At 38.8% G+C, this 26,877-nt stretch overlaps 3 protein-coding genes and 1 non-coding gene across 13 annotated transcripts in view; 2 read left to right on the top strand and 2 right to left on the bottom strand.

Moving 5' to 3' along the window:
- Positions 1-5,833, top strand: part of magi3b (membrane associated guanylate kinase, WW and PDZ domain containing 3b) — a 122,613-nt gene extending 116,780 nt beyond the window's left edge. For 2 of the 3 annotated variants that reach the window (XM_012918157.3, XM_012918156.3), the window contains exons 20-21: positions 1,310-1,448; positions 2,395-5,833. In XM_012918157.3, coding sequence (XP_012773611.2) covers positions 1,310-1,448; positions 2,395-3,473 — 1,218 coding nt within the window. In that variant the 3' untranslated portion in view covers positions 3,474-5,833. Of the gene's footprint in view, positions 1-1,309; positions 1,449-2,151; positions 2,242-2,394 lie in introns of all 3 variants that reach the window. The other variant, XM_012918158.2, reaches the window with a different exon arrangement.
- A 1,115-nt stretch (positions 5,834-6,948) lies between these two features.
- On the bottom strand, positions 6,949-17,323 carry LOC112429755 (uncharacterized). Of its 4 annotated transcripts, none has more exons than XR_013098687.1 (2): positions 7,239-14,065; positions 6,949-6,988 (listed from the first exon to the last, which is right to left on the bottom strand). XR_013098687.1 is itself a non-coding variant. In XM_024802581.2 (2 exons), the coding sequence occupies exon 2, from the start codon at positions 13,308-13,310 to the stop codon at positions 8,037-8,039; it is 5,274 nt and encodes a 1,757-aa protein (XP_024658349.2). In that variant the 5' UTR covers positions 13,311-13,553; positions 17,211-17,323; the 3' UTR covers positions 6,949-8,036. The 4 variants fall into 4 exon arrangements, 3 of the variants coding, with proteins under 3 accessions (XP_024658349.2, XP_076740364.1, XP_076740363.1); XM_024802581.2 differs by adding an exon at positions 17,211-17,323 and having other exon boundaries at positions 6,949-13,553; XM_076884249.1 differs by having other exon boundaries at positions 6,949-7,992; positions 8,374-14,065.
- LOC111501530 (U4 spliceosomal RNA) lies at positions 14,953-15,086 on the bottom strand. Its single transcript, XR_002721540.1, has one exon. It is a non-coding gene; the product is annotated as a U4 spliceosomal RNA (small nuclear RNA).
- An 89-nt stretch (positions 17,324-17,412) lies between the features above and the next one.
- im:7151449 (complement decay-accelerating factor) lies at positions 17,413-26,617 on the top strand. 5 transcript variants are annotated; one of them, XM_012918161.4, is made up of 13 exons: positions 17,413-17,552; positions 21,210-21,395; positions 21,486-21,585; positions 22,048-22,118; positions 22,332-22,511; positions 22,960-22,998; positions 23,179-23,259; positions 23,463-23,522; positions 23,993-24,031; positions 24,116-24,157; positions 24,251-24,302; positions 25,630-25,705; positions 25,903-26,617. In XM_012918161.4, the coding sequence occupies exons 1-12, from the start codon at positions 17,477-17,479 to the stop codon at positions 25,685-25,687; spliced, it is 984 nt and encodes a 327-aa protein (XP_012773615.2). In that variant the 5' UTR covers positions 17,413-17,476; the 3' UTR covers positions 25,688-25,705; positions 25,903-26,617. The 5 variants fall into 5 exon arrangements, with proteins under 5 accessions (XP_012773615.2, XP_012773613.2, XP_076740365.1 ...); XM_012918159.4 differs by having other exon boundaries at positions 23,128-23,259; XM_076884250.1 differs by lacking the exon at positions 23,463-23,522.
- Positions 26,618-26,877: the final 260 nt, after the last annotated feature.

Below are 26,877 nucleotides of genomic sequence, written 5' to 3'. Positions count from 1 at the left end.
CATTTAGTTTGTGAAGGAGAGTCGTAAATCAAAATATAATTTGTGTCGCCTCGCGTTGACTGAGATTAAACTAATGAATTGTGTTTCAACAAGTGCCACTTGCAGTGTTGTAGGGCATGCAATGTTTTCTGCTGTGATCTGTGCAGCGTTTTGTTGCTTTCATTGTGAAATGGAATTCCACGCAGCAAACAGCGAAGCGATAAAGACGATTTTGGTTTAGTTCTTTGACGTTTTTTTATTCGTGTTCATCATCATTTGTGTACTACTGTCTCCACCAGTCTACCCATCCATCTCAGCAAGCATCCGTTTTTTAAGTTTGTGGCTGTTAACAGGAAGGTCACAAAGCAATTGACCCTGTATTTTCTCTTCATATGGTGGAGGTTCAGCAAACTTTGAATTTTCCCATGGGGATGATACTATCACATTATTATTACAGGAAGAGAATGGAGCAAAGTTCCCTAGTGGAAATCAATCCTAGGCCTGCCAGACTGTGATCTGTGGGCACGACTTTGCCTGTCTGAGGATGAAACCGAGTTCTCTGCACTGTGTAGCAACTACTGCATTTTTATTATTTAAAACAAGCTTCTTTTCTCATTCGGTGATCTCTGCTTCTCCGTGAAAGCAATGCACACATGTACCTTTGAAATAATGAAAAAGCTGATTTCCCATCGGTGGAAAGATCATTGAAAGGGTCATCTGAGAACATATTCTGATGAGAAACAATAGCTCTTTTCTTCTAGTGAGGGAGTCAGTGTGAGAGTTGGTCCAAGGTCCTTTGTAGAAAGAATGACTTTCTGATACAAAGGGATCACACAGTGGTTATTTTCTCATCACTTTGTTGCTATCATTTCTTCCCGACAAAGACAATGCTCCCACACTGTAAAAGTCAAAGGGTTGTGTTGAGGTTTCCTTGCAAATTTTTGTCTTTGAATCTAAATCCCGGCCTGCTGCACAAACAGGCTTGTTCACTCTATCTGATTAGAGTCTATCAAACTGACATGTTTACAAGCTTTATCCTGAGTTATTTTGTCATCTCCGATAATAGCAGGTACCTCCAGGGTATTACAAAACTCTGTGTGTGTGTGTGTGTGTGTGTGTGTGTGTGTGTGTGTGTGTGTGTGTGTGTGTGTGTGTGTGTGTGTGTAGGCAGATGTGTGTATGTGAGAAAGGGAGTGTATGCATGTGTGCATGGCATAAAACTTTAATTTTGTGTTTCAGCAAGTGTTTCAGTGAATTTGACTGGCAAAAGATGCAAAGTGTTCATAGGTATATTTTAGTATTACAATTGAATTTTCTGAATTACCGACAGGTTGGAGATGAGATAGTGGAGATTAACAGGGAGCCGGCTCGTGGCATTTCCCATACACGGGCTATTGATTTGATCCAGGCCGGAGGAAACAAAGTGGTACTGCTGCTGAGACCTGGGGCAGGTCTTGCTCAAGATGCGAGTGAGTACATCATTTGAAACTATTCAGTGCGTTGCGTTTGATATGGGCAAAGTTTGTGCTTGGAAATGTTGTATTATCACTCAGGTTAGAATTTTTGGGGGTGGATTTAACAATGCAGAATAACTGGAAACAAAAGCATGTGGTTGCCAGTGGCTCAATGACATTTACAAATAGACATAATTGTAGACGTACGTGTGTGTGTGCGCGTGTGTGTGTGTGTAAGGGTGTGGGTGTTATTTTGACCTTTTCCTTTGCAGTGCAAAGACAGCTCTTTCCCCATCATTCCAATTTTAATGCTTATCTAAACTTTCCGTCTGCTGGCTGTAGCTTGATACTGTATTTAGCTTTGTTATGAAACTGGTATGCCAAAGTCAGCCTGTTCCTTTAATATTTTTTTAATATTTACATGAAGTTTTAGATAGAAACTAAATTGTTTTATTTCCTAAAGAGTTTAGCTGCTATTTCCCATTTTACAAGGAAGGAACACTGCCAGTAGTTAAATACATGCACAAACAATAAATCCACCTAATGATAATTACTGCATCCATTTGTTAGTTGATGGAGCCTGTTTTGTAGTTAAGCCCTCATTGATTTCAATGTGCTTTCTTTGCTGTGTGTGTGTTTTTTTGTTTTGTTTTTATTTAGTCATTAACTCTTTAACTGTCTGCTTCCTTTGGCGTTTCTTCTCTTTCCCCTGATGCAGGTAATACAGCTTCCTCTACTGTGTGCTATTACACTGAGCACCAACACTAACACCTTCACTGCTTTTACTGGGCTCTTCTCTTTTACCTTGGTAATTTTTTTCCCACATGCTTTCCCACCTTTACCTCTATATAATATAATCTTATTTACTTTCCCTGTTATTCTGAATTTAAGTATTTTGTGTGCCATATTTATTATCCTTGCATACCTATGGTCTCATGTCAAATTTGTGCTGCTCTTGCAGGTCGACATGATCAAAAAGTCATTTCACCCACAAGCTATTTTGGAGAAGTTTTCTCTGACACATCACCCCTTTCCTCTCCATATCCCACCGGGGCTTCCACCTTTGTTTCCTCTCCTTTCTCCAGCAAACTGACGCATTCTCGCAGCTGGAGCACACTTTCTCCACAAGGCCGCAAATCCCGCAGCAGCGGGGGTTTAAGCTCAGTGGAGGAAAGTGTTGAGTGGGCGGACACGGAGGGAGAAGGGCTCCTTCCCACCTCCAATGAGCATGTGAAGTTCTACAAGAGGACCAGGCCCACGAACGACTCCAGAGAGCTAAGCAGCCCAAAGAAAACAGAGGAATCTTTTCCTAAAGCCAAAGAGACTGAGAGTCAGGCACAGGAAGCAACAATGAACAGAAAAAGGGTGCCTGACACACAGACAAAAACGCAATCTGCCAGTCCTGGGAAGTCCGCTCACGTTGGACAGCAAGGGATATCAGCCCTGCAACGCACCGAGAATCAACAAGGCCTTCAGCAGAGATTAAAGGGTTCATCCAGTAGAGAAAGCTTAAGTCATGAAAAGAAAAATGGAAAAGGGGGGAATTTTGAGATTGGAAAATACCCTCAAGGATGGGAGGTGGAAGGGAGAAGAGAAAGGACCAAGTCTCTGCATGAGAAAGAAAGTTATAAAAGAAGGTCGATTGGGGAATCTCACCGCCACAGGACATTTTCTAGTACACTAAGAGAGAGCGAGAAAGGTACAGGTAAAGACTCAGGGCAAAGAGACGTTGATGCCAAGGGTAAACTTACAGAAAACAGGACTACGAGTAAAGAGACTATTAGCAAAAGAGAATCACCGCTGTCTTTTAAAAATGTATGGCGTAGGAAAGGTTCTGTGAATTCACCAAGAGATATAAAAGGAAGAGAAGACACATTTTCTAAATCCAAAGACAGCTTAAAGGACAACTTTGTGGCCTCTGTAAACAGCATTCCAGGAGCCCTACAAACCCTGAAGGGACCTATTAGCCCTGGCCCTTGGAAAACGCCCAGCTCAGCCAAAATCCTCTCTGAGGCAGAAGTCCTCCGTGACCCTTTGTGATGGAATATTGAATCACAAGGACGTGAGCTGTGCCATGGAATATTTTACAGTATCCTCAGTGGATTATTTTTCTGAGTTCTTCCATAAAACAGAGAAGTGCAACATGGTGCCACATTTATCCATTTTAGACTGTGGCCAGATTTGTATTGTGGGAGCCCTGTGACATCACATGTGGCATGTAGCAGCTCCCCTCCGCCTTGTCTGCTGCTTTAGCATCTTTGACGTGGGACTTCAGCATATAGGACATGCTCGGGGCCTTGTCAGACCAGACATTCAGAAATGTGAATATGTGCCAATCCCGCGAGCCTCCTGTGGAACGACGACTACAAACAGCGCTTCACCCATTACAATGCAATGACCCATATGCAAAGAAAAGAGAAAGGCCCTCGCCTCTCGTCTGTAGAATATACAGTGTGACTCATCTAGGGTTTAATTTTGCTCTCAGTGTCATTGTTGAGTATTTCAACTGTATTCTTCTTATCAGTTTGCTCAACTGCATGCAGTCGGTCCTTCTGTTTGTTTTACTGCACGCGTTCTGTACATCGCTGAGGATGAACCCATTTCGTATTTATAATTTTCATTCTGATCACCAGGCAAATACAGCAAGTGTTACTGGGTAATCTAGACTATTCTATGGCTATAGTCATGACACACCTTCATACAGACAGTATCATTTAAAAGACCAGAAACTTGTGGTTTGAGATCTTGTTTACCATGTGTATGATAACTAACCAGTGTGTAATTTATTGAGGTAATAGATGAATATATGTATATGTAGCTGTACCAAGCCATTCCGCATTTTGATAAAGACTTTCAGAAATTTGTCCCATGTTATTTGAGCTTTCACCTTATTTCCAATGTACTTCAGTGGTAGGAATTACCAATGAAATTTGTAGTTCATGAAATGTATAGATGTAACGTGCAAACTGCTGTACCAAATGTTTCAAATTGCTCAAAATGTGTCTCATTGTGAAATATAATATATATGTATATATATATATATTTGAATGTGTGTTTTGGAAATTCTATCTATTAATTCCATTGCACCGCATCTGCCCTTGTAGCAAAACAGATTGACCATGAGTTGTATTTAATTTGTGATGTATACTTGCTACCAAAACATTGCATTTATTATTGTTTTTTTTATTTTTTATTTAATGGGTTTGTTTTTTTTTGGTTTTTTGAAATGATCACTGTTAAAGGGGGAAATGGCAATTTATGTAATGCTGTGCAAGTTCTGAATCATGTCTCTGGTTGTTTTACATGTGCTTGTTGATGAAAAGATAAATGAGGGTTTATATTGTAGGTACTGCTGTGTGATTATGTGCCAGGGTAGCTTGAAGGATGAAAGAGGCCAGAGAATGATGTGGTTTACTAAGATACCGAACAAGCTGCTGAAATAAGGCATGTATACAGAAAACTCTCCACCTTACATATTAAAGGGAGCCAATAGCACAGAGAAGACCAGTGTAGTTTTATAATGTGCAGTCTATAAAAATAAGATAGTCAGATTTCACTGTTACTTTAAAGAGGACATATTATGCTGATTTATAGCTCCATACTTTTATACTTGGACACCATAAGAGTCGCTTTGCCTATTTGCCTAATAATAATACTCGTTTAAGTTATATTGGGCCGCTGTGTAGCATTCAGGTCATTCTCTGTCTGGAAAAATGTGTTTTAGTTCCTTGGCCCTTACCTTTATGCCAATTTTTTTTCTTATTGGCAAACAGAAACAGCAGGTGGGAGGGGCTGCTGTGTGTCTTTAGCATTCTTTCAAATAAAAAACTGTCTAAAAATAACAAACCATTTAGAGCAGTCTGAGCTTTTGGCTCACTTGGATTGCTTGTGTGTACAATGACCTCATTATTTGAGGTTTGTGCCAGACAGAAAATGAAGAAAAGCATAATAGGTCCGCTTTAAAGGATTTTTGAAGTGATACGCAAATATACTCAACATACTTGCAAATACAACTTTGAAATAAACACATTCAGATGAGCTCAGGGAAAACTGAATTGTAGCAAATGTGTGATAAAGTCGTTATCAATGAGAGCTGAATGGTGGTTGAAGTCTGTGATTGTATAAAGGAGTTTTCAGGTTACAAATCCCTAGAGGATGTACTTTGAGCCAATCAGTGGTAGGCTTTTGTGCAATAGTTTGGTTGGTTGAATGAGTAAATCCAACCCCGAGTGCTGAAAAAAGTTCACTCTGGTTCAGAATCAGATAATATCCTCTTTTATTGTATGTCCCCTGCACTGTAGTACAGCTTTATGCTTTCATTTGAACAATTTTGTTTGACATCTCTGCATCATACTGTGGCCTTGCATTGCTTCATTAGAAAAAAAAAGAAAAAAGAAAAACACAATCCTTGTGGTATCTTCTACATTCTGTAGGAACAGTAGATGTAAATGTTTGTACATTGTACAGCACCTTTATAAATACTTGCCGAGTGCTCTTTTGGGGAGAAAAAAATAGAGGTATATTAAATCGCTCCATTATTTTTTTATGTAAAAAAAGAGAAAAATATTTAAAAATGGATTGAAAAGGATAGGCAATGACCTTGATATGGTATTCTGTTCATGCACTGAAAAATAAAGTTTTGCTGAAAACATGTTTCTGGATTTGTTGTATTGAAACTGAGATGCACATAAAATGATCGTCATCATCTTATCTGTATAAATGTAAAGCAAATAACAATTCAAGTGTCACACTTTTGACATCTAAGTAATTTGTTGCATATATGATGCAGAAGAATATGCTACTGTTACTATGGCAGATTTCCAGTTGTTATGGTAACTGACTGAGCTATAGTTTTTCAATTACAAGAGAAGCTGTATATATTTCCAAAGCCATCGTGTCTCATGTGAACATATTTAGAATGAGAATGCGAATCTGCTCAGAGCCCCAGTGAAACCCTAAGAGCGGTTTTGAATCCTCTATAAATTTTAGGCACCATGAAAGGAATAAATGATAAGATCTAAATGTGGTTAGGTGTCCTACCATGCATTTTACACAAAGCTGAAACACTTCAGTAGAAGGCTCATAATGTATTACAAGTGCTTCGAAAAGATTTAACTGCAAATTCAAAGTTGTAAAAGAAGTACATGCTTGGCCTAAGAAGTTACTTGTACTAGATTCTTCAAGCAGTAATTTAAAGTTGGGCTAATTCCAAAGAATCACAGATCAAATATCTATTTCAAAAAAAAATCTAAGCAAGGCTTAACAGTGCCTTTTTTCTGAGTATTTTGTGTCAAATTCATTCAGTTAGAGAGTAATGCCTAAGGTTTTCACTACATGCATTTACAGTTGTTCATATACAAGCTTCAGCTGAGCTCTTAAGGGTGTTTTAACTGTTAAAACTGTGTGTAAAGTACTGAACCTCTGCATCTCAATCATGCTAAGTGTGCCGTTACGGTTGCATGTCTGATGCAAGGGCGTGAACACCTTTCTCATATCACCACTCTGAAGACCGATGGGCGTTGTCAACAGGTTTACTGACATTCAAAAGGGTAAAACTAGAAACAAGACAAAAAATACAGTCAAGACATACATAAGCGTAGCATAACATACATTTATAAGCCGCAATACTAATACACAGCATACGTCTAATTATATAAACTTTTAAACAACTACTGAGGCTATCTCAGACGACCTCCGACATCGCGGATAGCTAGCTTAGCACCGAGATTAGCTTTACGGTCAAATACTGCGCTAGCGGCAACATAATGTACAAAAACAAGTTGTAATTTAACTTTAAGTACATACCGGCGATACAACCGTAAACCAAAGATGTAGACAGTAAATTTTCCGACAGGACACCATAAGCCGTGTGCCGATATGTCTCCCTTTCTTTCGCTCGCTTGCTTTCCTTGAGCTGACTTCCTGTTCAATAAAGTTGTTTCAAAACAAACCATTTCTACGGTGCATTACTTGAAACGACCACAGAGGGCGCTAAAACACATAATAACTAACAACGTACTGGGAATAATATTTTAGTGATACAGAACACTCCCCGCCTGGCGTGAATAACGCCACGATTAAACGTTGAAGAAAACAACACGTTAAGAAGGCACCAAGGGTACGATCTCTGAGATAGGTCTGGTCAACACCTTTGTACCATCTGATTTAACTACCTTAATTTCCACGGTACGTATTTTACCATCTTTACTTGGGAACACCTTAGTTATGAGACCAAGAGGCCACTCATTTCTTGGCACTCGACTGTCTTTGAGTACCACAACACTTCCTAAGCTCACGTTAGGCTGGCTAGACTGCCATTTGCGGCGTGGCTGTAGGGTAGGGAGAAACTCTTTCCTCCATTTGTCCCAGAAGATGTTCGACAGGTGCTGAACCTGGCGTCACTGATGTTTGTAGAGGTCTGATGCTGTGAATTTTTCAGCTGGAGCCTGAAGGGGTGCTACCTTTTGAGTCAGGAGAACAGCTGGAGTCAAGATAAAGGGGTCACTTGGGTCTGATGAAACCGGGACGAGGGGTCTACAGTTTATGATAGCAGCCACCTCTGCCATGAAGGTGACGAGAACCTCATGAGTGAGTTTAGTGGTCTTAAGCTGAAAAAACAGAGTCCAATATTCTCCGTGCTAAACCTATCATTCTCTCCCATGCTCCGCTGAAATGGGAGGCATGAGGTGGGTTAAAAGTCCATTTACATCCATGTTCTTTTAAGAAGGTGTGCACAGCTGTGTTGTCCAAGTTTGAAGGGATTTTCAGTTCTTTACATGCACTTACAAAATTGGTGCCTCGATCAGAGCGAACAGTTTTCACTGGTCCCCTCACGGCCAGAAATCGTCGGAATGCATTAATGAAGCTAGATGTATCAAGTGACTCTACCACTTCAATGTGAACTGCTCTAATACTCAAACAAGTGAATATGACAGCCCACCTTTTATTCTGGTTGACGCTTCCTCTTGTACGTCGTGAAGACACAAACCACGGACCAAACACATCTAAGCCCACATTCGTGAACGGGGGATCCGTTGTGAGACGGTCTGGAAGGAGGTTTGACATTTTCTGTGTGCTCAAAGGGGCACGAAGTCTTTTGCAGGTAACACAATGATAGATGATTGTGCTCACTTTTCTTTTACCGCCCACTATCCACCATCCTGCGGAGCGAACGGCTCCTTCTGTGAAAAGGCGACCTTGATGCTGGGTCTGCTCGTGGTAGTGCTTTATGAGAAGCGCTGCAACATGGTGGTGGCCAGGAACTATGAGAGGGTTTTTCTCACCTTGGCTAATGTTTGAGTCTCTGATGCGACCGCCTACTCTAAGGAGTCCTTCTTTGTCCAGATAGGGGTCTAAGGTTTTGAGATGACTGGTTTTGGGTAGTTTTCCATGTTTTTGCACACACTTGATTTCTTCAGCATACACGTCCTGCTGTACTGCTTGAATGACAAGGTTCTGAGCTTGCTTTAACTCATCCACAGTAAGTCCTGTTTCACAGTAATGCCAGCCATTACAGTGATTGGCTTTGCCTGGTGGTGATTTGAAGTTGTGGATGACATGTATTAGTCTAGAAAGAGCACGTGTGAGGGATTTCCAGGTAGAAAACTTGGTGAATCTGTCTGAGCCCAGTTCTTTAGTTGAGGCTGTTGTTTTGAGTGCGGTTACCTGAGGTCTTACATCTGCGTCCATGTTGGGTTCTACAAGGTCATAGGAGTCATTCGGAGAATTCTGAATCTGATGTAAAAGGTCAGGGCCGGTGAGCCAGTTACTAAGCGGCAGCTGGAATGCAGGAACAGAACGAGTGGCGTGATCTGCAGGGTTCTGACTGCTAGCTACATAGTGCCACTGGCATGGCTGAGAAGATCTGCGGATTCTAGTCACACGATTACTGACATAGACATAAAATCTTCTAGACTCGTTGTAGATGTAACCTAGGACTACTTTACTGTCTGTGTAGAAAGTAGTGTGATCTAGTTTACAGTCAAGTTCATCTGAGATAAGATCTGCGAGCTCAACCGCTAAAACGGCAGCACTAAGCTCTAATCTTGGAATAGTCTGATCTGGGCGTGGTGCTAGCTTAGCCTTACCCATTACAAAGCCTACTTGACTGTGTCCTTCTGCATCTGTCACTTTTAAATAGGCCACTGCAGCTATGGCTTTGGTAGATGCGTCTGAAAAAACACACAACTCTTTTTTCACGGCTGTTGAAGGGGAAATGTCTGTGTATGCTCTGGGAATGGTCATGTTAGGCAAGTCTTTGAGTGAGTCTTTCCACTGTGTCCAAGACTCTTCCATTTCGGGAGGGAGTGGAGCATCCCAGTCCCCATTTTCAGCTGTAAGTTCGCGTAGAATCGACTTCCCCTGTATGGTGACTGGTGCTACAAAACCCAGCGGATCATAGAGACTGTTTATTGTTGATAGAACACCTCGTCTGGTAAAGGGTTTTGACTCATCAGATACTTCAAAGGTGAAGCGGTCTTTACTTAGGTCCCAGAGGAGACCTAGGCTACGCTGCATGGGCACCGAATCACTTTCGAAGTCCAGGTTTTTTAGATTTTTGGCATGATCTTGAGTCGGGAATGCCTCTAGTACTTCCTTCCTGTTTGCTGCTATTTTATGCAGTCTTAAGTTTGAGTTTGCAAGTGCGTCTCGGGTTCTTTGGAGTAGAGATATGGCTTTTTCAACAGTAGGTAGAGATTTGAGTCCGTCATCAACGTAGAAGTCACGCATGACAAACTGCTTCACATCTGCATCGCAGTCCGGTTCGACGCGTTGGACAGACTGGTGCAGGCCATATATGGCTACTGCTGGCGATGGGCTGTTCCCAAAGACGTGGACCGTCATTCTGTACTCCACAACTTCTTTGGAAATGTCGTTGTCACGGAACCACAAGAAGCGTAAGTAGTTCCTGTCTTGCTCTCGCACGTTGAAACAGTAAAACATCTGTTCGATGTCTGCTGTGAAGGCAACGGCTTCTTTTCTGAAGCGTATTAGGACCCCAAGCAATGAGTTATTAAAATCTGGTCCTGTTAACAGAACGTCATTCAGGGATACGCCTTCATACTTGGCGCTGCTGTCGAAGACGACCCTGATCTGCGTGGGTTTACAGGGATGGTAGACACCGAATAATGGCAGATACCAACATTCCTCATCCTCTTTTAGTGTAGGGGCGATCTCTGCATGTTTGTTTTGGAATATTTTGTCCATGAAGGTGATGAAATGTTCCTTCATCTCTTTCTTCTTTTCAAAGGTGCGAAGAAGAGACATTAGGCGATTCAGGGCCTGTGGTCTGTTGTTAGGGAGCTTTCGGCGTGGATTTTTAAATGGTAAAGGAGCTGTCCAACTGTTATCTGTGTCTTTTGTTAGTCCTTCCTCCATTATTTTTAAGAAGGCATTGTCCTGGATGGAAGGTGAGATGTAGTTGTCATTTCTGGTTTGTTTGAACACATTACATCCTAAATGATCAGGTTCACAAGCACTGTCTGCCAGCTGGGAGCTGAAGTTGAGTGGAACTTGTATCCCACAATGTTTCTCTTTTATGTTGAAAACATTAGGACATGGCTCGAATGCTGTGGGACGTCCCCTTTCAGTTGCATTTGTGAACAGAGTCCTTACTGCAGGAGTTCTGTGGACGTCACCTAAACACACGTTTCCTACTATGACCCATCCTAGGTCCAATTTTTGAGCATAGGGTGCGTTGTTAGGGCCACTTATCTGTTTGCGGACTTTGTGAGCTCTAATGACATCCCGTCCAAGAAGCATTAGTATGGGGGCGTTAGAGTCCAAGGCAGGAATGAGGTGAGCCACTGACTTTAGATGGCTGTGGTGTCTAGCTGCACTGGGTGTGGGGATCTCGTCTCTGTCATTTGGGATATTTTTGCACTCAATTAGGCTAGGCAGTGAGATGTGGACTGAACCATCTAAAGCTGCCACTACATAACCTGTAGCTCTTCTACCCATTGTCTCTTTGGTACCTGCACATGTCTTAAGCGAGTAAGGGGAACTAGGGCCGCAGTCATTAAACAACTCGAAGAACTCCGGACGTACTAGTGATCTGTTACTTTGTTCATCATGGATGGCATAAAGCCTTACTGCTTGATGTGGGTGGCCTGCTGGGTAGACATTCACGAGACAGATTTTAGAACATGAAGTGCCTGCTTCATTCACACCACAAACCTGAGTGCATTTAGAAGTGATCTCCTCTGATTCAGTGGTGTCAGGCTCCCCGCCATGCTCTGCTGCTGGTTCGGTTTCTTTTAGCCAGGGAGCTGGTCCTGGGTGGAGAGCCGTGCAGTGCTTCTCATCGTTGCACTCGGAACACTGTACCTTGGCTTTACAGTTCTTTGCTATGTGTGAAGATGAAGCACAGCACCTGAAGCAAAAGTCATTTTCTTTTAAGAACATTTTCCTATCTAACAGTGTTTTCATGCGAAATGCTCTGCACCCTGCGAGAGGATGGGCTTTCTTGTGAATTGGACAAATCTTTTCACCATGTACAGTTTTGTTTGGGAACCTCTGTGTGTCTGAACTAGTGCGAGAGATGACATCAGTTTTGTGCACAGAAATCTCTTTTTGTCTGTTTGCCCTCCAAGATAGTTTGTCTGGTCTGGGTGCATCAGGTGATGGTGTGAGGTTAAAGCTGGGGTCGTTTCTAGCATCAGCTTCTTGTGCAACAAAGTCTACTAGAACACTAAATGGTGGGAAGGAGACACATTTTGTGCGTTTGTAGTTGGCTCCTACCGTAATCCACCTTTCTTGCAGGTAGAAGGGAAGTTTTTGGATGATTGGATTTACTCCTCTTGCTGTATCTAGGAACGCGAGACCAGGGAGGTCTCCTTCAGCTTTAGCGCACTGCACTTCCATGAGCAGGTCACTAAATTTTCTCAGTTTTGCAAAGTCTTTGGATGAGATTTTTGGGAATGCATCAATTCTTTTAAACAGTGCATCCTCGATCACTTCAGCTGAGCCATAACATTGTTCAAGTCTGTCCCATATCATGTTGAGGCCATTGACTGGGTTGTTGATGTGTATGGCTCTGAGTTGTTCTGCATGTTCAGCCGATTCCTTGCCAAGCCATTTTAACATCAAGTCCATTTCTTCACTTGCCGTTAGATCTAACCCGCTTATAGCATTTTCAAATGAGCATTTCCAAGCTCTGAAGTTTTGGGGCTTGTCATTAAACTGGAGCAGCCCTGTTGCCACTATTTCACGACGAGCAAAGTATCTGATGAAGTCACTCACATTTGATTCTCTAGGCTCTTTGTATAAAGGCCTAGCATTATGGAAGCTAGATGTTGACACCTGATTTGACCAATTGGTACTGTAATTTTTATTAGCATGGGGAGAAGGGGAAATGACTGGAGTTTTTTGGCAACAGTCAGGATCATCTGTTAGACCAATTGGAATTTTTTGTGGGTCATTTTCCTTTTTAGGGCTTGGTGGCTGATCACAGGTGAGCTCTGATTTACTTTGTGTTACATTTTCATTTTGTGATTGTTGAAGAGCAGCATCATTTTCTTTTCTCACAAATGTAGATTGGCCAATGACATACTGTTTAGTTCGTTCTGCTGTTACTGAGGGACAGATGTTGCTGCGCGTTTCTGTCTGTGTGGCAGCAGCTGCTTCTAATGACTCTGCTTCAGCAATGGCTGAAGCTACATCTTTTTCATGCTGTAAATATTCGATGGATGCCTCGACTTTAGCTTTTGCTACTTCTATTTGTGCTTTTTCTACCTTCAAATCCATTTCTTTAGCTGCGAAGCTGAGCCGTGCCTTGGCTGCCTCAGCTTTTGCTCTGGCTTTGGCTGCTGCAGAACCTGTAGAGGAGGCACACGAAGCTTCGCACCGGGTCTTGAGGGATGACGCCTTGCTGGACATGTTGGAGTTGATTAGACGACTGCTGGCTCACTGCTGTATGCCGTGTTGCTCCCAGGCGCAGTAGTGGTCAGCTTCACTCTAGTGTGCGATGACTGCGTTATCTTTGTTCGTGCGGATGTCGCCGTTTTACTGTGCCGTTACGGGTGCATGTCTGATGCAAGGGCGTGAACACCTTTCTCATATCACCACTCTGAAGACCGATGGGCGTTGTCAACAGGTTTACTGACATTCAAAAGGGTAAAACTAGAAACAAGACAAAAAATACAGTCAAGACATACATAAGCGTAGCATAACATACATTTATACACCGCAATACTAATACACAGCATACGTCTAATTATATAAACTTTTAAACAACTACTGAGGCTATCTCAGACGACCTCCGACATCGCGGATAGCTAGCTTAGCACCGAGATTAGCTTTACGGTCAAATACTGCGCTAGCGGCAACATAATGTACAAAAACAAGTTGTAATTTAACTTTAAGTACATACCGGCGATACAACCGTAAACCAAAGATGTAGACAGTAAATTTTCCGACAGGACACCATAAGCCGTGTGCCGATATGTCTCTCTTTCTTTCGCTCGCTTGCTTTCCTTGAGCTGACTTCCTGTTCAATAAAGTTGTTTCAAAACAAACCATTTCTACGGTGCATTACTTGAAACGACCACAGAGGGCGCTAAAACACATAATAACTAACAACGTACTGGGAATAATATTTTAGTGATACAGAACACTAAGAGTTTCCCCTCTGAGAACAGCTCAGCCATTGGAAGAGCAGCCTAAACAATGAGTGGATGACTTACAATTGACTTAATTGTTTTAAACGGCTGAAAATCATCATATCTTGTGTTCTACTTTTGGTACTGGGATGAAAGAATGTGTTGAAGACAGGGTGGAGCTAGACTTTCAGCATAGAAGCAGCAGAACATTCCCAAGGAACTCTTCTGATAAGATAATATTTAGGATCACAGTTATTTAGAAGAAAGTTATTAAGGAAAGGTACTAAAGCAGTGCACTCAAAAGGATTAAGTAAAAGTATGTTAGTATAATAAGGAAACCATACTTGATATAGAGCAGTAAATGGCCCTGATAAGTCCCATTATCATTCCTTTAATGGCCGCTTAACGTTGACTCAAAAAGTCGCTAGAATTTCCTGTTAAAAAAGACCAAATTCAGAGCAGAAAGAAGCCTCTTTAGAGCCTGTAGGAGTAGAAGTAGTGACCATAAACTCATTAGGTAATTTTGTTTACTGAGGTCTCAGATCAAGTGGAGTAAAGAGCAGTTTTCCCAGTGACCTCCATGCAGTAGGAGAGATTTTTGAAACCAGAAGTATCGTCCCCTGTTGCCCAATATAAAGAATAGTACTTTCAGGAATTAAGTATTGGTTTGACATCTTTGGAATCAGAAACTACACTCAGCGTTTATATAGGGTGTATAATCATACGATCATTTTAAAATCTGCAGACGTTTTAGTCTCTCTATGAAAGTCCAATATACAACCTCTCGTATTCCAGTATACATGAAGACACTCTTATAGGCACTTTTATAAAAGTAAGCCTCCATAGAGGATGTGAGGAGGTGTACGAAAACTACAAAGTCACTGACAACATCAAGCAATAAGGGGTGAAGTAACTACTGGTAATATATGTTATTACTTTCTTATCAGTATCAATATTATTATTTTCATTTTTATTTTTGGGTAAAGTTTTCAACGAGCAATAATCGCGCCTCGGATAAACCTCATAGGCTACGATACTGCCACTGCGCAAAGCTTTTATTTTTATTTTTATTGAAAAAAGTTGTTACAGTGATTCCAATATAGCATAACATAAATGTTACAGATACAAAATAGATGAAAAAAATCTAATAAAAGAAGTCTTTATTGTATTTTACTGCATGTTACAGCAACAACCTCCAAGTCCTATAATGGAAAAATAAACAACACACACTTTATTTTGTCACTTAATAATTTAATTAGTTACTCTTAATAAAAGTGACATTAAGCTTGTTGAGACTATACATTTTGATGGATCACAGCGACCACATTTCTTAAATCGCAGTTTATCTTTTTAGCACTAGATGTCACTGAAGGACATTAGTTCCTTAAAACTTTTTTCCCGCCAGTCATCAGTTGTTGGGGTTTTTTCTGAATGAAGATTCATTATTTCTTGTCACCATTAATGACAGTAACAGAAAAATGGATGTTGTTTTAGCATGAATGAGATGAACATTTTAATCCTGTAGATTGATTAAAAAAATGTGATACTGAGGGGAAAGGCATTTCCAAATGAGAACCTTGCATGCACAGACCTGCCATGGCATAGATAAGACGATGCTTCAAAAGAAGGTGGAGTTAAACTGTATGATAATGCCACTGTTCACGTCACCTTATTGGTATGTCTCAACATTAGAAAGGCAGGTGAATTATTCAGCAGTGTGCTGTAAAATTGGCACCCTCTTCTCCACATTATCCGACTTGATGAGAAGCAGATGGGGGCTGCTGAGAAGGGAGGTGTCTTAATCAGTCACTTGAACATGGTGTTCTGAGAGATAAGAATAGCAAAAGAGACCTGAGCACAAGACGTTGCTTGTCTCACAAAAAGCAGTTACCCACTAATGCTACTTTTTGAATATTCCTTAAAAGGGAATAAGGTGCACCGCATACTTTTTATAGTTTACATTTGATTGATTTTACATCACTGCACTCACAAATGGGTTGGGGCTCTAATTTCTTTCATTAGTTTACTTTTTAGAGTGATGCAGGCTGCCTCACTAAAAAAGTGGATCCCATATGCTGGTGTTTTCGCACTTCTTAAAAACACCCCAGTCTTTTACTGTACAGATACGGGCCACTTGCGCTTTGTTGTCCTGTTTCTAAGTGATACTAGATGGTTTCTCCGGCAACTCTTGGGTGGAAAAAGAGGCAGCCCCTGTCAGCGGTTTTGCTGGTGAGCTTGGAATTTAGACAAGATTATGAGGCAATGAGGCGCAGTCCCCTTGTTGAACAAAGCCCGTATCCATGGTAAAAATCCAAAGCATTTAAAGTGACTCAGACTTTGACTATATAAAGTGCTACGAAGGGAATCCCCGATTTCACAACTTCAGCCATGCCTTTCCTATTTTCACATTTTTGTTTAGTTAAAGTTCGCACCCAAAAGTGGATTTTTGTTATAGTAGATAATGTCTACCACGTATTCCGTTATATAGATTTATTAGAAATAACTGTTTTCACCTTTTGAGGACCCGTGAAACAAAAAAGAGGTTTTAAAGATACAGAGAGGGGGTGGCCGATTTCTTTTCCAAGACAGTTATGTTTCACCTTTTCCCCTCTTTGTACTGTTTGGAGATATCACCGCTCCTACTCTATTTGCAGGAACAGATTGGGCAGTTGACTAGGCAGTTCGGGTTGCTGCCAGTTGCAAAAAACCTCTCACATGTATATATAGCGTATAAATTTAGCAGAACTTCCTTTAATACTTCCAAAGCATTTCAAAATAAACGAAACAATTTTTACGTTATATTAAATCCATATTTCATACGCATATAATTATGTCTACATATACATACACACATACCCATACCCAATATATGGACATGCATGTATAAAAACATGTGTATGTCTTTGAAGGATTTAAACAATAAGACTGGACATAAAGATTGTACATTAGGCCTAAACGTGAGTTGTTTAAAGACTATGAAGTGTACAATCAGTTGTAATTATATGTGCATATCTAAACATTTAAACATGTAAAACTGAACAGTAAGAATTTGCACGTTACCTGAGTTGTTTACAGAGTGTGAAATGTGAAGTTGTATGCGCAGGTTTTCCTTCAGAAAGCTACAAATTCATACATCAATATTATATATATTTTTTAAAAATCACAAACATGTACTTACCTTAAAAGGGCTAGTTTCCTAATTCAGTCGGCAGTTTTCTTCTGGAGAGGGTTATTCTTTCTTCTAGGCTTTTATTTTGGAGGAAATTACTTCACTTCCGGTTACACGTGCAATACAAACAGCATGACGCGTTCGCAGACAGCAGAGAGTAAAGAGTTGACAGTCTGAGGAAAGGTTCAGGTCTCTCTCTTGCCTCTCTGAACAAGTTGCGGTTAACGTAAGGATTTTCCAGAGTTGGACCAGGATCTTTTTTGTCCTTCTGCGACATGGAAACTCTATTGGACACACAGCGAAGACTCAAGTCCCTGCTATTAATGTACCTCTTGGTCGTAAACGCAGCAGGTCAGTAGTAACACCATTCTCGGGGGAGTCTGCTTAATGAGATAATAATTATCAACCAAGTCACAGGAGAACTCTAACTAAGAGAGCCATGCTACATTTTTTTACTGTCTGAGCAAGAGGAAAAGAAAAGTCGCCAACTTCTATGAATATCTCTGAAATGATCAGCAGCTGTTGAGATATTTACAGTTATACCGTTTTATACATTTCACATTGAATACCACTAGCTGACACGAATATTTGAAATAACTTGTCATGATGAGAAATACCTACTATTCTACCATACAGCGCACTCCTGCGATTATTTTGAAGTAAACAAATTTAGAAAGTGAGAAATAATATTTTGAGCGAAGATGTCAGTTAAGCTAAGACAACCAAAAAGTAGAAAGTTTTTCTTTTTCTTATATTTTTAGTAGTTGTTTGTTTAGTTCAGTTTACCAGGGTTTACTTATCCACAACTTTAGATTTAGATTTATTAATGACCTCTTAACATTTCCAGTGGGAAGACCTACTGAAATAAGAAATCCATGGTTACTTATTAACACTTACATTACCAAGAGGGACAGGTGAATGCCTGGTTCAGCATTATAATATGATAACATACTACCTAGTCTGTTGAGAGAGAGAAAAAATAGCCACAATTTGTTGTTCAAACAACATATTTGACGTCTTAATACCCTCAAAAGTAAGTTTAACGTTTATTTCACCTGCTAAATATCTGATTTACACTAAGTTGAAGCACATATAATTGAAATCAATCTTGGTATTTTTAATTAGTCACAAGTGGTTACTGGTTTTCTTATTTTGTAGAAAAAAACAACATCAGTAGCAACAGAGATCCCTGTGATCACGTGTTAAATAACCAGACATTCCCAAGTTAGATCTGGGAATGGAGTGTAGTTCCATGACCAGATACCAGTACAAAGCCATAGCCATAAATACTTACACATGTTGATACATATAAGCACGCACACACTGAGGCACCATACATTGAGCCATGTGTGGAGGTGGCTTTATTCCAATGAACTAATGACCTCTGCGAGCACACATACATTACAAACCTACATACAACCATCACAGCACAATGAACCTACAGTGAACCATTTTTTCTTGTCATTTTGGTTAAGTATTCCCTTTATAATATAACAGCAAGTATCCATTTACAAATGCCAAGATTAGTCAACATTTCTTCAAACAAAAAGGCCCCTGTGATATAAATTTCATTACTATGCACCAACCACATATGTTTAGGCTTTTTGAAGCCAGAAAAGAAAGTGACCCAAAATTCTAACTGTATACGTTAACACACTTATCAATATTACAGCTTTATCAGCTATATAGCTCCTGTATCAAGACACAGGAGAATCTCATGGATTATAATGAATTTTTGATTAAATTCATATTTAGAAGGAAGTTTTAGTTCTTGTTGTTTGTTACAGCCTCGTGAGAGAGGTAGTAAAGAATAAATCTAAAAGTAGAATTTCAATGTGGTTTAGTGTACATACAAATGTGATGTAATGTAGGTGGCCTTGTTTTCATATTTTTTACAAAACACACAAAATAAATTAGTCTTTTTTCCAGAGATAATCTGAGGATCTTCTCTGGAAAAGTCATGACTGATTAGTCAGTAGGCTCAGATTTCATATCTACTGATCGCTAATCTAACCCGCTCTGCGGTAGGTTAGGTTTGGAGGATAAGTTATATTGCGGTAAGATATACTTTAGTAAGAAGTAAACCGCCTTTGTAGTACAAAAATCCCAGGGTTAATTAGATTTGTTTTTAAAATCAGATTGTATCTATGTAGATATGTTGGTAGCAACTTTTCCTGTTTCTATGTTTATTTTTTGTTTGCCATTCAGACATTCCAAAATCAATCTCTACAATCTGTGCATGCCAAAAAAAACAAAGCAGGTTTTCACTGAATGAATGAATAAGGCTTTAGTTCTTGGCTGCATACTCTAACATCAATTTCATTTCCTCTTGGGGTTCTCTCAATTTAAAAAATAGACCCGCTCCAAAACCTTGTGAATGTAAGCTTACTTATATCAGTCTAACCTTTTGTCTGTTATAGATATAGAATGATCAAATACATTGTACACCTGCATTTGCATTTCAAAGACCAAAGACTTTTGTAAACAAGCACCTGGCTTTAGGCTTTACACTCTCCCCCTTTGTGTGTCTGTGTTGGGAAATATTAGGAAATATAGGGAATCTCTTCCTGTGTGTGCAAGAAAGAAAGCATGCAGGAAAACACATTTTTGTGGGGCAACATTATCTCTTTTTTTCTTAAATATTCATTGGAAAACTTAGTATTAAGAATTAAGTGCATCTCATCACTAAGGGTATAGATTTTTTCTGTATTATGATGATAGGAACTAGGGCTGGGCGATATATCGAGTTTTTTAAAAATATCGATATATTTTCATACGAGATATAAGATGTGACAATATCGTTTATATCGATATAATCTATGTTACGTTATAATTATACTTGTGGAGCCGCAGGTTTGCCTCTCTTTCGTCCACTTTTGTCTCTACGCAACGTTACTCGGCCTCGCCTCTCCTGCACTGAACACAACTCCCCCATAGCTTCACCTGCAGGCAATGACAAGATGAAAGCGGAAAATCTCCGTTAGCGAGTTACCGTGCGTGGGGCTGGATGGCGTCAACGTGTTAGCGAGCTAACCACGCTAACGACATGCAGCCCAGAGGGGCTGCACGGCCTAAAATCCTTTCCTTTTCTCAAAAATCGACAGTGCGCCTTATGTATGAATTCTGGTTGTGCTTACTGACCGCGAACCGATTTTATGTGGTACACAGCGCTCAGCAATCTGTCAAAAAATGTTTTAATATGACTTTGCTAAGCTACGGAGCTGCACCGCTTGATGGATTGTCGGAGAATTACGGCTACAGAGGAGGAGCCTCGCGGAGTGATACGTACAGTGTGTGTATAAGGACCACAAATGGCACCTGTTCAGAGACGTGGAGCAGCTGTGAAATCTGTCTCTTTGTTATTATGCTCAGCGTCTTTTAGTTTACATTTTGACTGCACAATTGTGAGCTTTTTGTTATGCACAAAAACAACATTATTTTCTTTTATTTATGGACCATGATTATTTAATATATGCTGATAATTTATTTTTGAGTAATATCTACGCTGTATGTAAATAAAAGTGCCCGTGTGACATCTGGGACACAGTGTGACTAAGAACTCTCTTTTTGTTCTTAACTTATGGCTTTAAAAAGAAAAATCGAGATATATATCTTATATCGCCATCCAGCTAAAAAATATCGAGATATGAATTTTGGGTCATATCGCCCAGCCCTAATAGGAACCTATATTTTCAGTGTTTTTATACAAATAACAAAATGTGACTAACTGAAAATAAGGATGTTAACACAAACTTCACCGAAGGAAGTTATATTATCCCTCTCCATTAGGTTATTTATAAAAGTTGCCTTACTAAAAAAGCGATTTCTGATGAGGAATTAGGATCGGCAGATTATTTTCATTCATGTCTTCCACTAAAGCCTATAAGTTATGTATGATATTGGCTGAATTTGTATTTACATTTTTAATCATTTTAATCAAATTTTCATGTTTAGTGTTTAACTGTCATGACTACTGATTTTAAACCATTTTTTTTATTTTACTTCCAGGTGACTGTCCTAAACCTGAGGGAGGGAACAATACTGTCCTAACCAATGAATCACTTCTAAAGAATGTTTTCCCAGAGAATATCATGGTCACGTTAGAGTGTTCTAGTGGATATATTAAAGAAAGCGGCTCTGAATTTATAACTTGCATTAATGATCAATGGACTGAGTCAGAGCTCATCTGCAAGAGTAAGTCTTGTCTACTACTGTTATTTTGTGAGTTAATGTACAGCCTGAAACACCTGTAGTGATATCTGTTGTTTGTTTTTTATGCTACAGAGAAAGACTGTGGTCAACCTCCACCAAAGCCACATATGAAGTTTGATACAAGTGAGGGTACTCTGTTTGGTGCTCTAGTAAAAGTAACTTGTGAAAAAGGGCAAGTATAAACCTGTTTCACCTTCTCATACTTATCTGGTTGAGCATTGTGTTAAAATATAAGAAAATCCAAAAAGAAAAATGAAAATCATGAAGTAGTGACATACAAAAATAACTAAAATATTAATGTTCATTTCCAAACATTGCATTTCTTCATGCTGTAGTGCTAAACGTTGTCTGGCATAAAGTACTGATAAATGACTGATGTCTGTGCAATGGAATGCATTGGCTAATGGAAAATATTTCTAAAGAAAACAAAATACATATGAAAGACAAATAGATTGGTTGTCATAAGATGTTACTTTGTGGTTTCACTGGCTAGAAACTTGGCTCTCCTTCTAACAACGGTGATTGAGTCAGTTGTAAAAATGTTTTTTCAGTGCATTGCAATTTTATTACTGTTAAGGATGAACATTTCCTTAAATTAACAAAGCAGCTTTGTTTTCACTCTGTCTTTTTACAGTTACCAGATTAGCGGGCCGAGCTACAAAGAGTGCTATGATCAAGGGTGGAGTGGCAGAGCTTCTTGCGAAAGTAAATGTCTTCATTTGTTAGCTATCAGTCATAGAACTGGTCAAAACTCTTACTTAATGTTTCTAAGACAAGCATTTATTCAGAAACATTCCTCCAGTCTTCTGTTCTGTTACTTTTTTTCCTCAATGTCAGTTATTAATGCCAGGAGGAGTAAAATGTGTTACTTTGTGATCATTTTTTTTTTTGGAGTAAAGAGGTTTTTCTGTTTCTCAGTTGTAGCATGTGACAAACCTGCAATAGCCAATGGCAATACTTCATGGGATTCTGGAGATGACCCAGAATACAACAATACCATACGTTATACCTGTCATGAAGGATACACCCTCATAGGGAGTGATACTGTTGTATGCGATGAAACTGGTGAATACAGTCCTGATCAACCTGTATGCAATGGTAAGGCTGATGCATCAGTGTGTTTTACTTGTTACTTTTAATGTTATGATGCAAAGCAGGTCGAGGTGGTCATAATGTTTTGAGAATATTACATTATTTTAGGATCATACAGATGTTTTTGTATTCTTCAATGTCGTTTTTATGAATGTTCTTTATGCTGACCACTTCCAAACCATGCCATATTTAATGTATCGATTTGCCATTATCTTCAGCTTTTAATATTTACCTCTTATAAATGTTCTCCATCCATGTAGTTTACCTACTAACTGGCATGCTAATTCTAATAATAACCTAACATTGTATTAACTAAAGCGTAAATTTTCCCCACAAGAGTTGTTGGGGGCGGGGAAGCTATGTCAAGGAGCAACAGCTGCTGCTGCTGTGCTTTTTTTTTTCCTTTGACATGATATGAAGGAAAGTGTTTTCTGTTTTTATTCCTATTTGACAGAAGTGACAAGAGCGCCAGCTACTACTTCTCGATCACAAGGTATATAAAGAGAAATAATGGATAACAGTGGTTTTACAGAATTATATATATTGAAATATAGAGAATAATTATGAATTATGTGGTTTTACCTCTTCCATTAAAAAGCAGTTTTTCTCTTCCTCATGCTAGTTGCCATAACAGATTTGACAACAACTGACGCAAAAGTATCCACGTTTTCAGATTCCTCTGCTGCACCCACAGTTCACAGAACTCAAACTGTCACAACCAGTTCAATACCAAATCTCTCAACTTTACCAAAAGGTACAGAAAAACTCTGAATTGATACTGTTTAATCACAGGAGCATGAATTTATTATATGCATGTTGCATGCATCTCAGAAACGACTTTTCATATAGACCTACTGTTATCCTGTTGATACTTAAAAATTTAAAGTGAAAACTTAAACATTTCTTGAAGCTTTGTTGAAACTTGGGGAGAATTATTCTATTTGTGCTATTCAAAAGTTTTCAGAGGAAAAGCTACTTCTGCCGGTATTCTGTCAACTACATCATCATCCTTTCAAGGTAGAGAGATGTCTTATAAAGCACTCAAGCATTTGAACCTTCTTTTTTAATATTTTGGCCTGTTTTTACGTTACATTGACTACCAAATTGCATATTGTACACCACTGAATGTCATTACTTTGTGGAAAGAATATAAAGGTTCTCGAAGACTTTGAACAACATCAATATTGATACTTTGTAACTGATTATGAGTTGACAGCTAATATAAAGCCATGAGATAGGTCGGTCATAGATTATTCATGTGTATATAACACATTAATTTTTTAATACTAAATTTACTTAGTTAGACTTTAACTTGCATAGTTTAACATTTTCGTGCTTGTGCTCTCTGCCTGAGAACACTAAATTATGAAATGTGAAAATTGTGAAATCTGTCTATCTGGCTACAGTATATGTATCCTTGTTGCCCTAACAGTTTAAACTGAATACTAAAACTGTGGTTGTTTGTTTTTTGTATATTTCTTTTGTAGGCATGCATGATGGGAATGTAAATACTGCCACGGATAGTGGTGAGTTTTTTAACCCCAGTTTTAATAAGAAACATTTATTGTATTTTTTTCCATGTGCGTTTAACCTTGCTTGTCTTTTTCCAGGAACAGTGGCTGCTGTCGTCATTGGTGCTGTGGTTTTGTTAGGTAATGTATATTGTTTCTTTTGGAATTTATATAGTGCATTTTGTTGTGGAAATGAGAACAAAAACAAAAAATTTCTTTAATTATTTTTTGCAGGTGTAATTATAGGTTTTTCCCTGTTGCACAAGTTTAACATGAGAAGAAAAGGGTAAGTTCAATTTTTTTTTACTCTTAACTTCATCATGCATGGCTTACATTTGATTTTACTCTATATGCCTCTGCTACTTCTCTTTGCGTGCTCTGCTCTTTTGACCTTTGAATATTTAGAGCTGTATTTTCAGAACCTATATGGACTTGTACAGTAATATATCGTCAATATGCTGCAGCAGTTTAAATCTATCCACTACATTTTAGTCTTTGAAATTCAGATGTGCGTGTGTGTTTCCGGACTGCTGAGGAATGAGGGAAGTCAGGAGGAAATCCTTTAACAAAAACAGCTGTGAACTACAAATCAGCAAAAAAACAAAATCTCTTTGTTTGTTTTTTTGCTGATTTGTATGTCACAGCCATAAGGAATCAGAACATTTGTTATAATAAATTTAGCAAATGGATGGATAGATATTTTGCTGCTTATGCCCACAGAATGCATATAAAAGATGGACCTAGCTGCCTTTAATCTCCATTAGTTTGTGAAGTACCACAACAACCTGAGCATTTTTACCTTCACCTGTCTTTTTTTGAAATCTGACATGATGAACATAGAGCAGATATAACTAATAAACTGATGACACAGCATATGATATGGCTCATATGGGTCATATGGCTCATTGTCAATCAAAATGTATCAAAATCACATCGCATTAACATAAAGCAATGTTATCTCCCCTGGCACAACTGGCCTATGACAGGAAAACAGATGAGATTGTTTTTACGTAGAATACTTATATAGACATACAAAGCAATAAATATTGTTCACATTTTTTTGCAATAAAGAGGTTTGATTCATGTTTATTGTTTTGGGGAATTTGTTTGATTGACAACAACTGTGTTTACTGAATGGTTGTCCAAACCAAGACGACTAGGATCGCCTGTATAAATCTTACAGTCACCTCATAGTGTTTTATATGGTAAGGTTACAAAAAACCTACCTGACAAACAAGTGATTAAGACCAAAAACTCATCAGGAAAGTGTTTACTGAAGTCACAGATGAAGGGATCCAAAGGGTAGCTTTTCTATTTACAACTGAGTTTTCTTTTGTGGTGACAAGAGTCTTCCTCTACTAGCCATTAGAAAGAATCTAGGTTTAAAGTGCTCAGTCATTAAACTGTTCAGACATTGAGGCTACATTGATCTCATATATACATTCAATGACAGAGTCATTTTGTTAAGTAATTAATTTCTCAATGTTGAATTGACTAACACCTAACACTTTTTATTGCCAATTAAGAATGCAATAAAACTAATAAATTTTTTAACATAAAAGTAATATAACTCCATAATTCTGATGCAAATTCCTTATTTAATGGCACCATAGCTCATATGACACCAGAGAAGACCAGAAGCCGGGGTTATTACACTTCCAAAATCTTTAGATTGCCTGCCTCACCCAGGTATCTGTATAAAACCATCAAAATACACCAGACATATTTAACCATTTTTCTGTCTGTAAGTTTAGGTTGTTAATATTAGTATTGCTAGTGTTGTATTGAAGCCTAAAAAAGAATGATGCATCATTTCCCTTTTTTGCATTACTTTGTGAATGAAGGTCAACTTAATGTTTTGTTTTTTTGCTGTTTTTTTACACTAGTTCACATGGAATTTCACCTTTATGAAAAGGCCCAAGGATGTACCATCAAACTGTGCCTCGCTGAGTTGACGGGGAAAGACAACTTACTTTCATTGTTGCCACAGTTCATTTGGCAGATAATCCACCCTGCTGAGCTTACATAGTTAAAGTATCAAACTTGGATTGCCTTTTGTAATATTATATTTGATTTTTGCATTATTTTAAACCTAATTTGTAAATATTTTATTGTACTTTATTATTGCTGCTTATTTGCTATTTATGTTATAAAACAGAGTAAATACAATAATGTTGTTTTCTTGTTGTTCTTGCAAAAACATTTTTTTGTTTGCAGCTTTTGATCAATTTTACCACCATAACTTTACATGTCATGTTATATGTTAATGTTTTGTTTCATTTGGCCAGAAGAAAGGAGGTTAGAAAGAGATGCAGTGCATACAGTGTGGTTAATTCAGTCAGTAGAATGAAGTGGTGACTTCTAAAGATACAATCAGCTGCATTCTTTGCCTCCTGACTTTCTTTTCATCATTGTCTATTGTTGAGATCTAAGCTGCGGAAAAAAAGAGTAAACTGCACTCCCATGAGAAAAGGGCTGTGTAGTTTTTTTTTTCTCATTATGTTCTTTAGTTTTTTCCTCTTTGATCAGGCAAGATTTGGCTCTATTAAATATGAAAGGAATTTCCAAGACCAAGGAGCAAAATTGATAAAAAAAACAAAACATAACTGAATGGGTTCATTGGACAGATTGAGACGCTGTTGTGAAAATGAAAATAATCTACTAGATAAGAGAAAGATTTTATAACCTAATTTTTGTTGTGCATGCTACTATTATGCAGGTTAAAGAACATGATGAAGTCTTCATCACACCTTAAAATGTAAAAGTTTCTCTCCTAGGAGGAGAGCATCAGTGAATGCATTCACTGTCATGTCAACAGATTAGCACAAAGCCATTATGCTGACAAGGGTGTGGATCCATAC

The sequence above is a fragment of the Maylandia zebra genome, linkage group LG5 (assembly GCF_041146795.1).
Source record: "Maylandia zebra isolate NMK-2024a linkage group LG5, Mzebra_GT3a, whole genome shotgun sequence".
Lineage (NCBI taxonomy): Eukaryota > Metazoa > Chordata > Actinopteri > Cichliformes > Cichlidae > Maylandia > Maylandia zebra.
This window is presented reverse-complemented; position numbering and strand designations above follow the sequence as displayed.

What these genes read in the sequence shown, in the direction of transcription:
- im:7151449 (XM_012918159.4), top strand. Translation starts at nt 17,477, where the DNA reads ATGGAAACTCTATTGGACACACAGCGAAGACTCAAGTCCCTGCTATTA. An exon ending in TACTACTTCTCGATCACAAG is followed by an intron (nt 22,999 to 23,127) that starts GTATATAAAGAG and finishes TCCTCATGCTAG; the next exon opens with TTGCCATAACAGATTTGACA. An exon ending in TCTCTCAACTTTACCAAAAG is followed by an intron (nt 23,260 to 23,462) that starts GTACAGAAAAAC and finishes GCTATTCAAAAG; the next exon opens with TTTTCAGAGGAAAAGCTACT.
- LOC112429755 (XM_024802581.2), bottom strand. Translation starts at nt 13,310, where the DNA reads ATGTCCAGCAAGGCGTCATCCCTCAAGACCCGGTGCGAAGCTTCGTGT.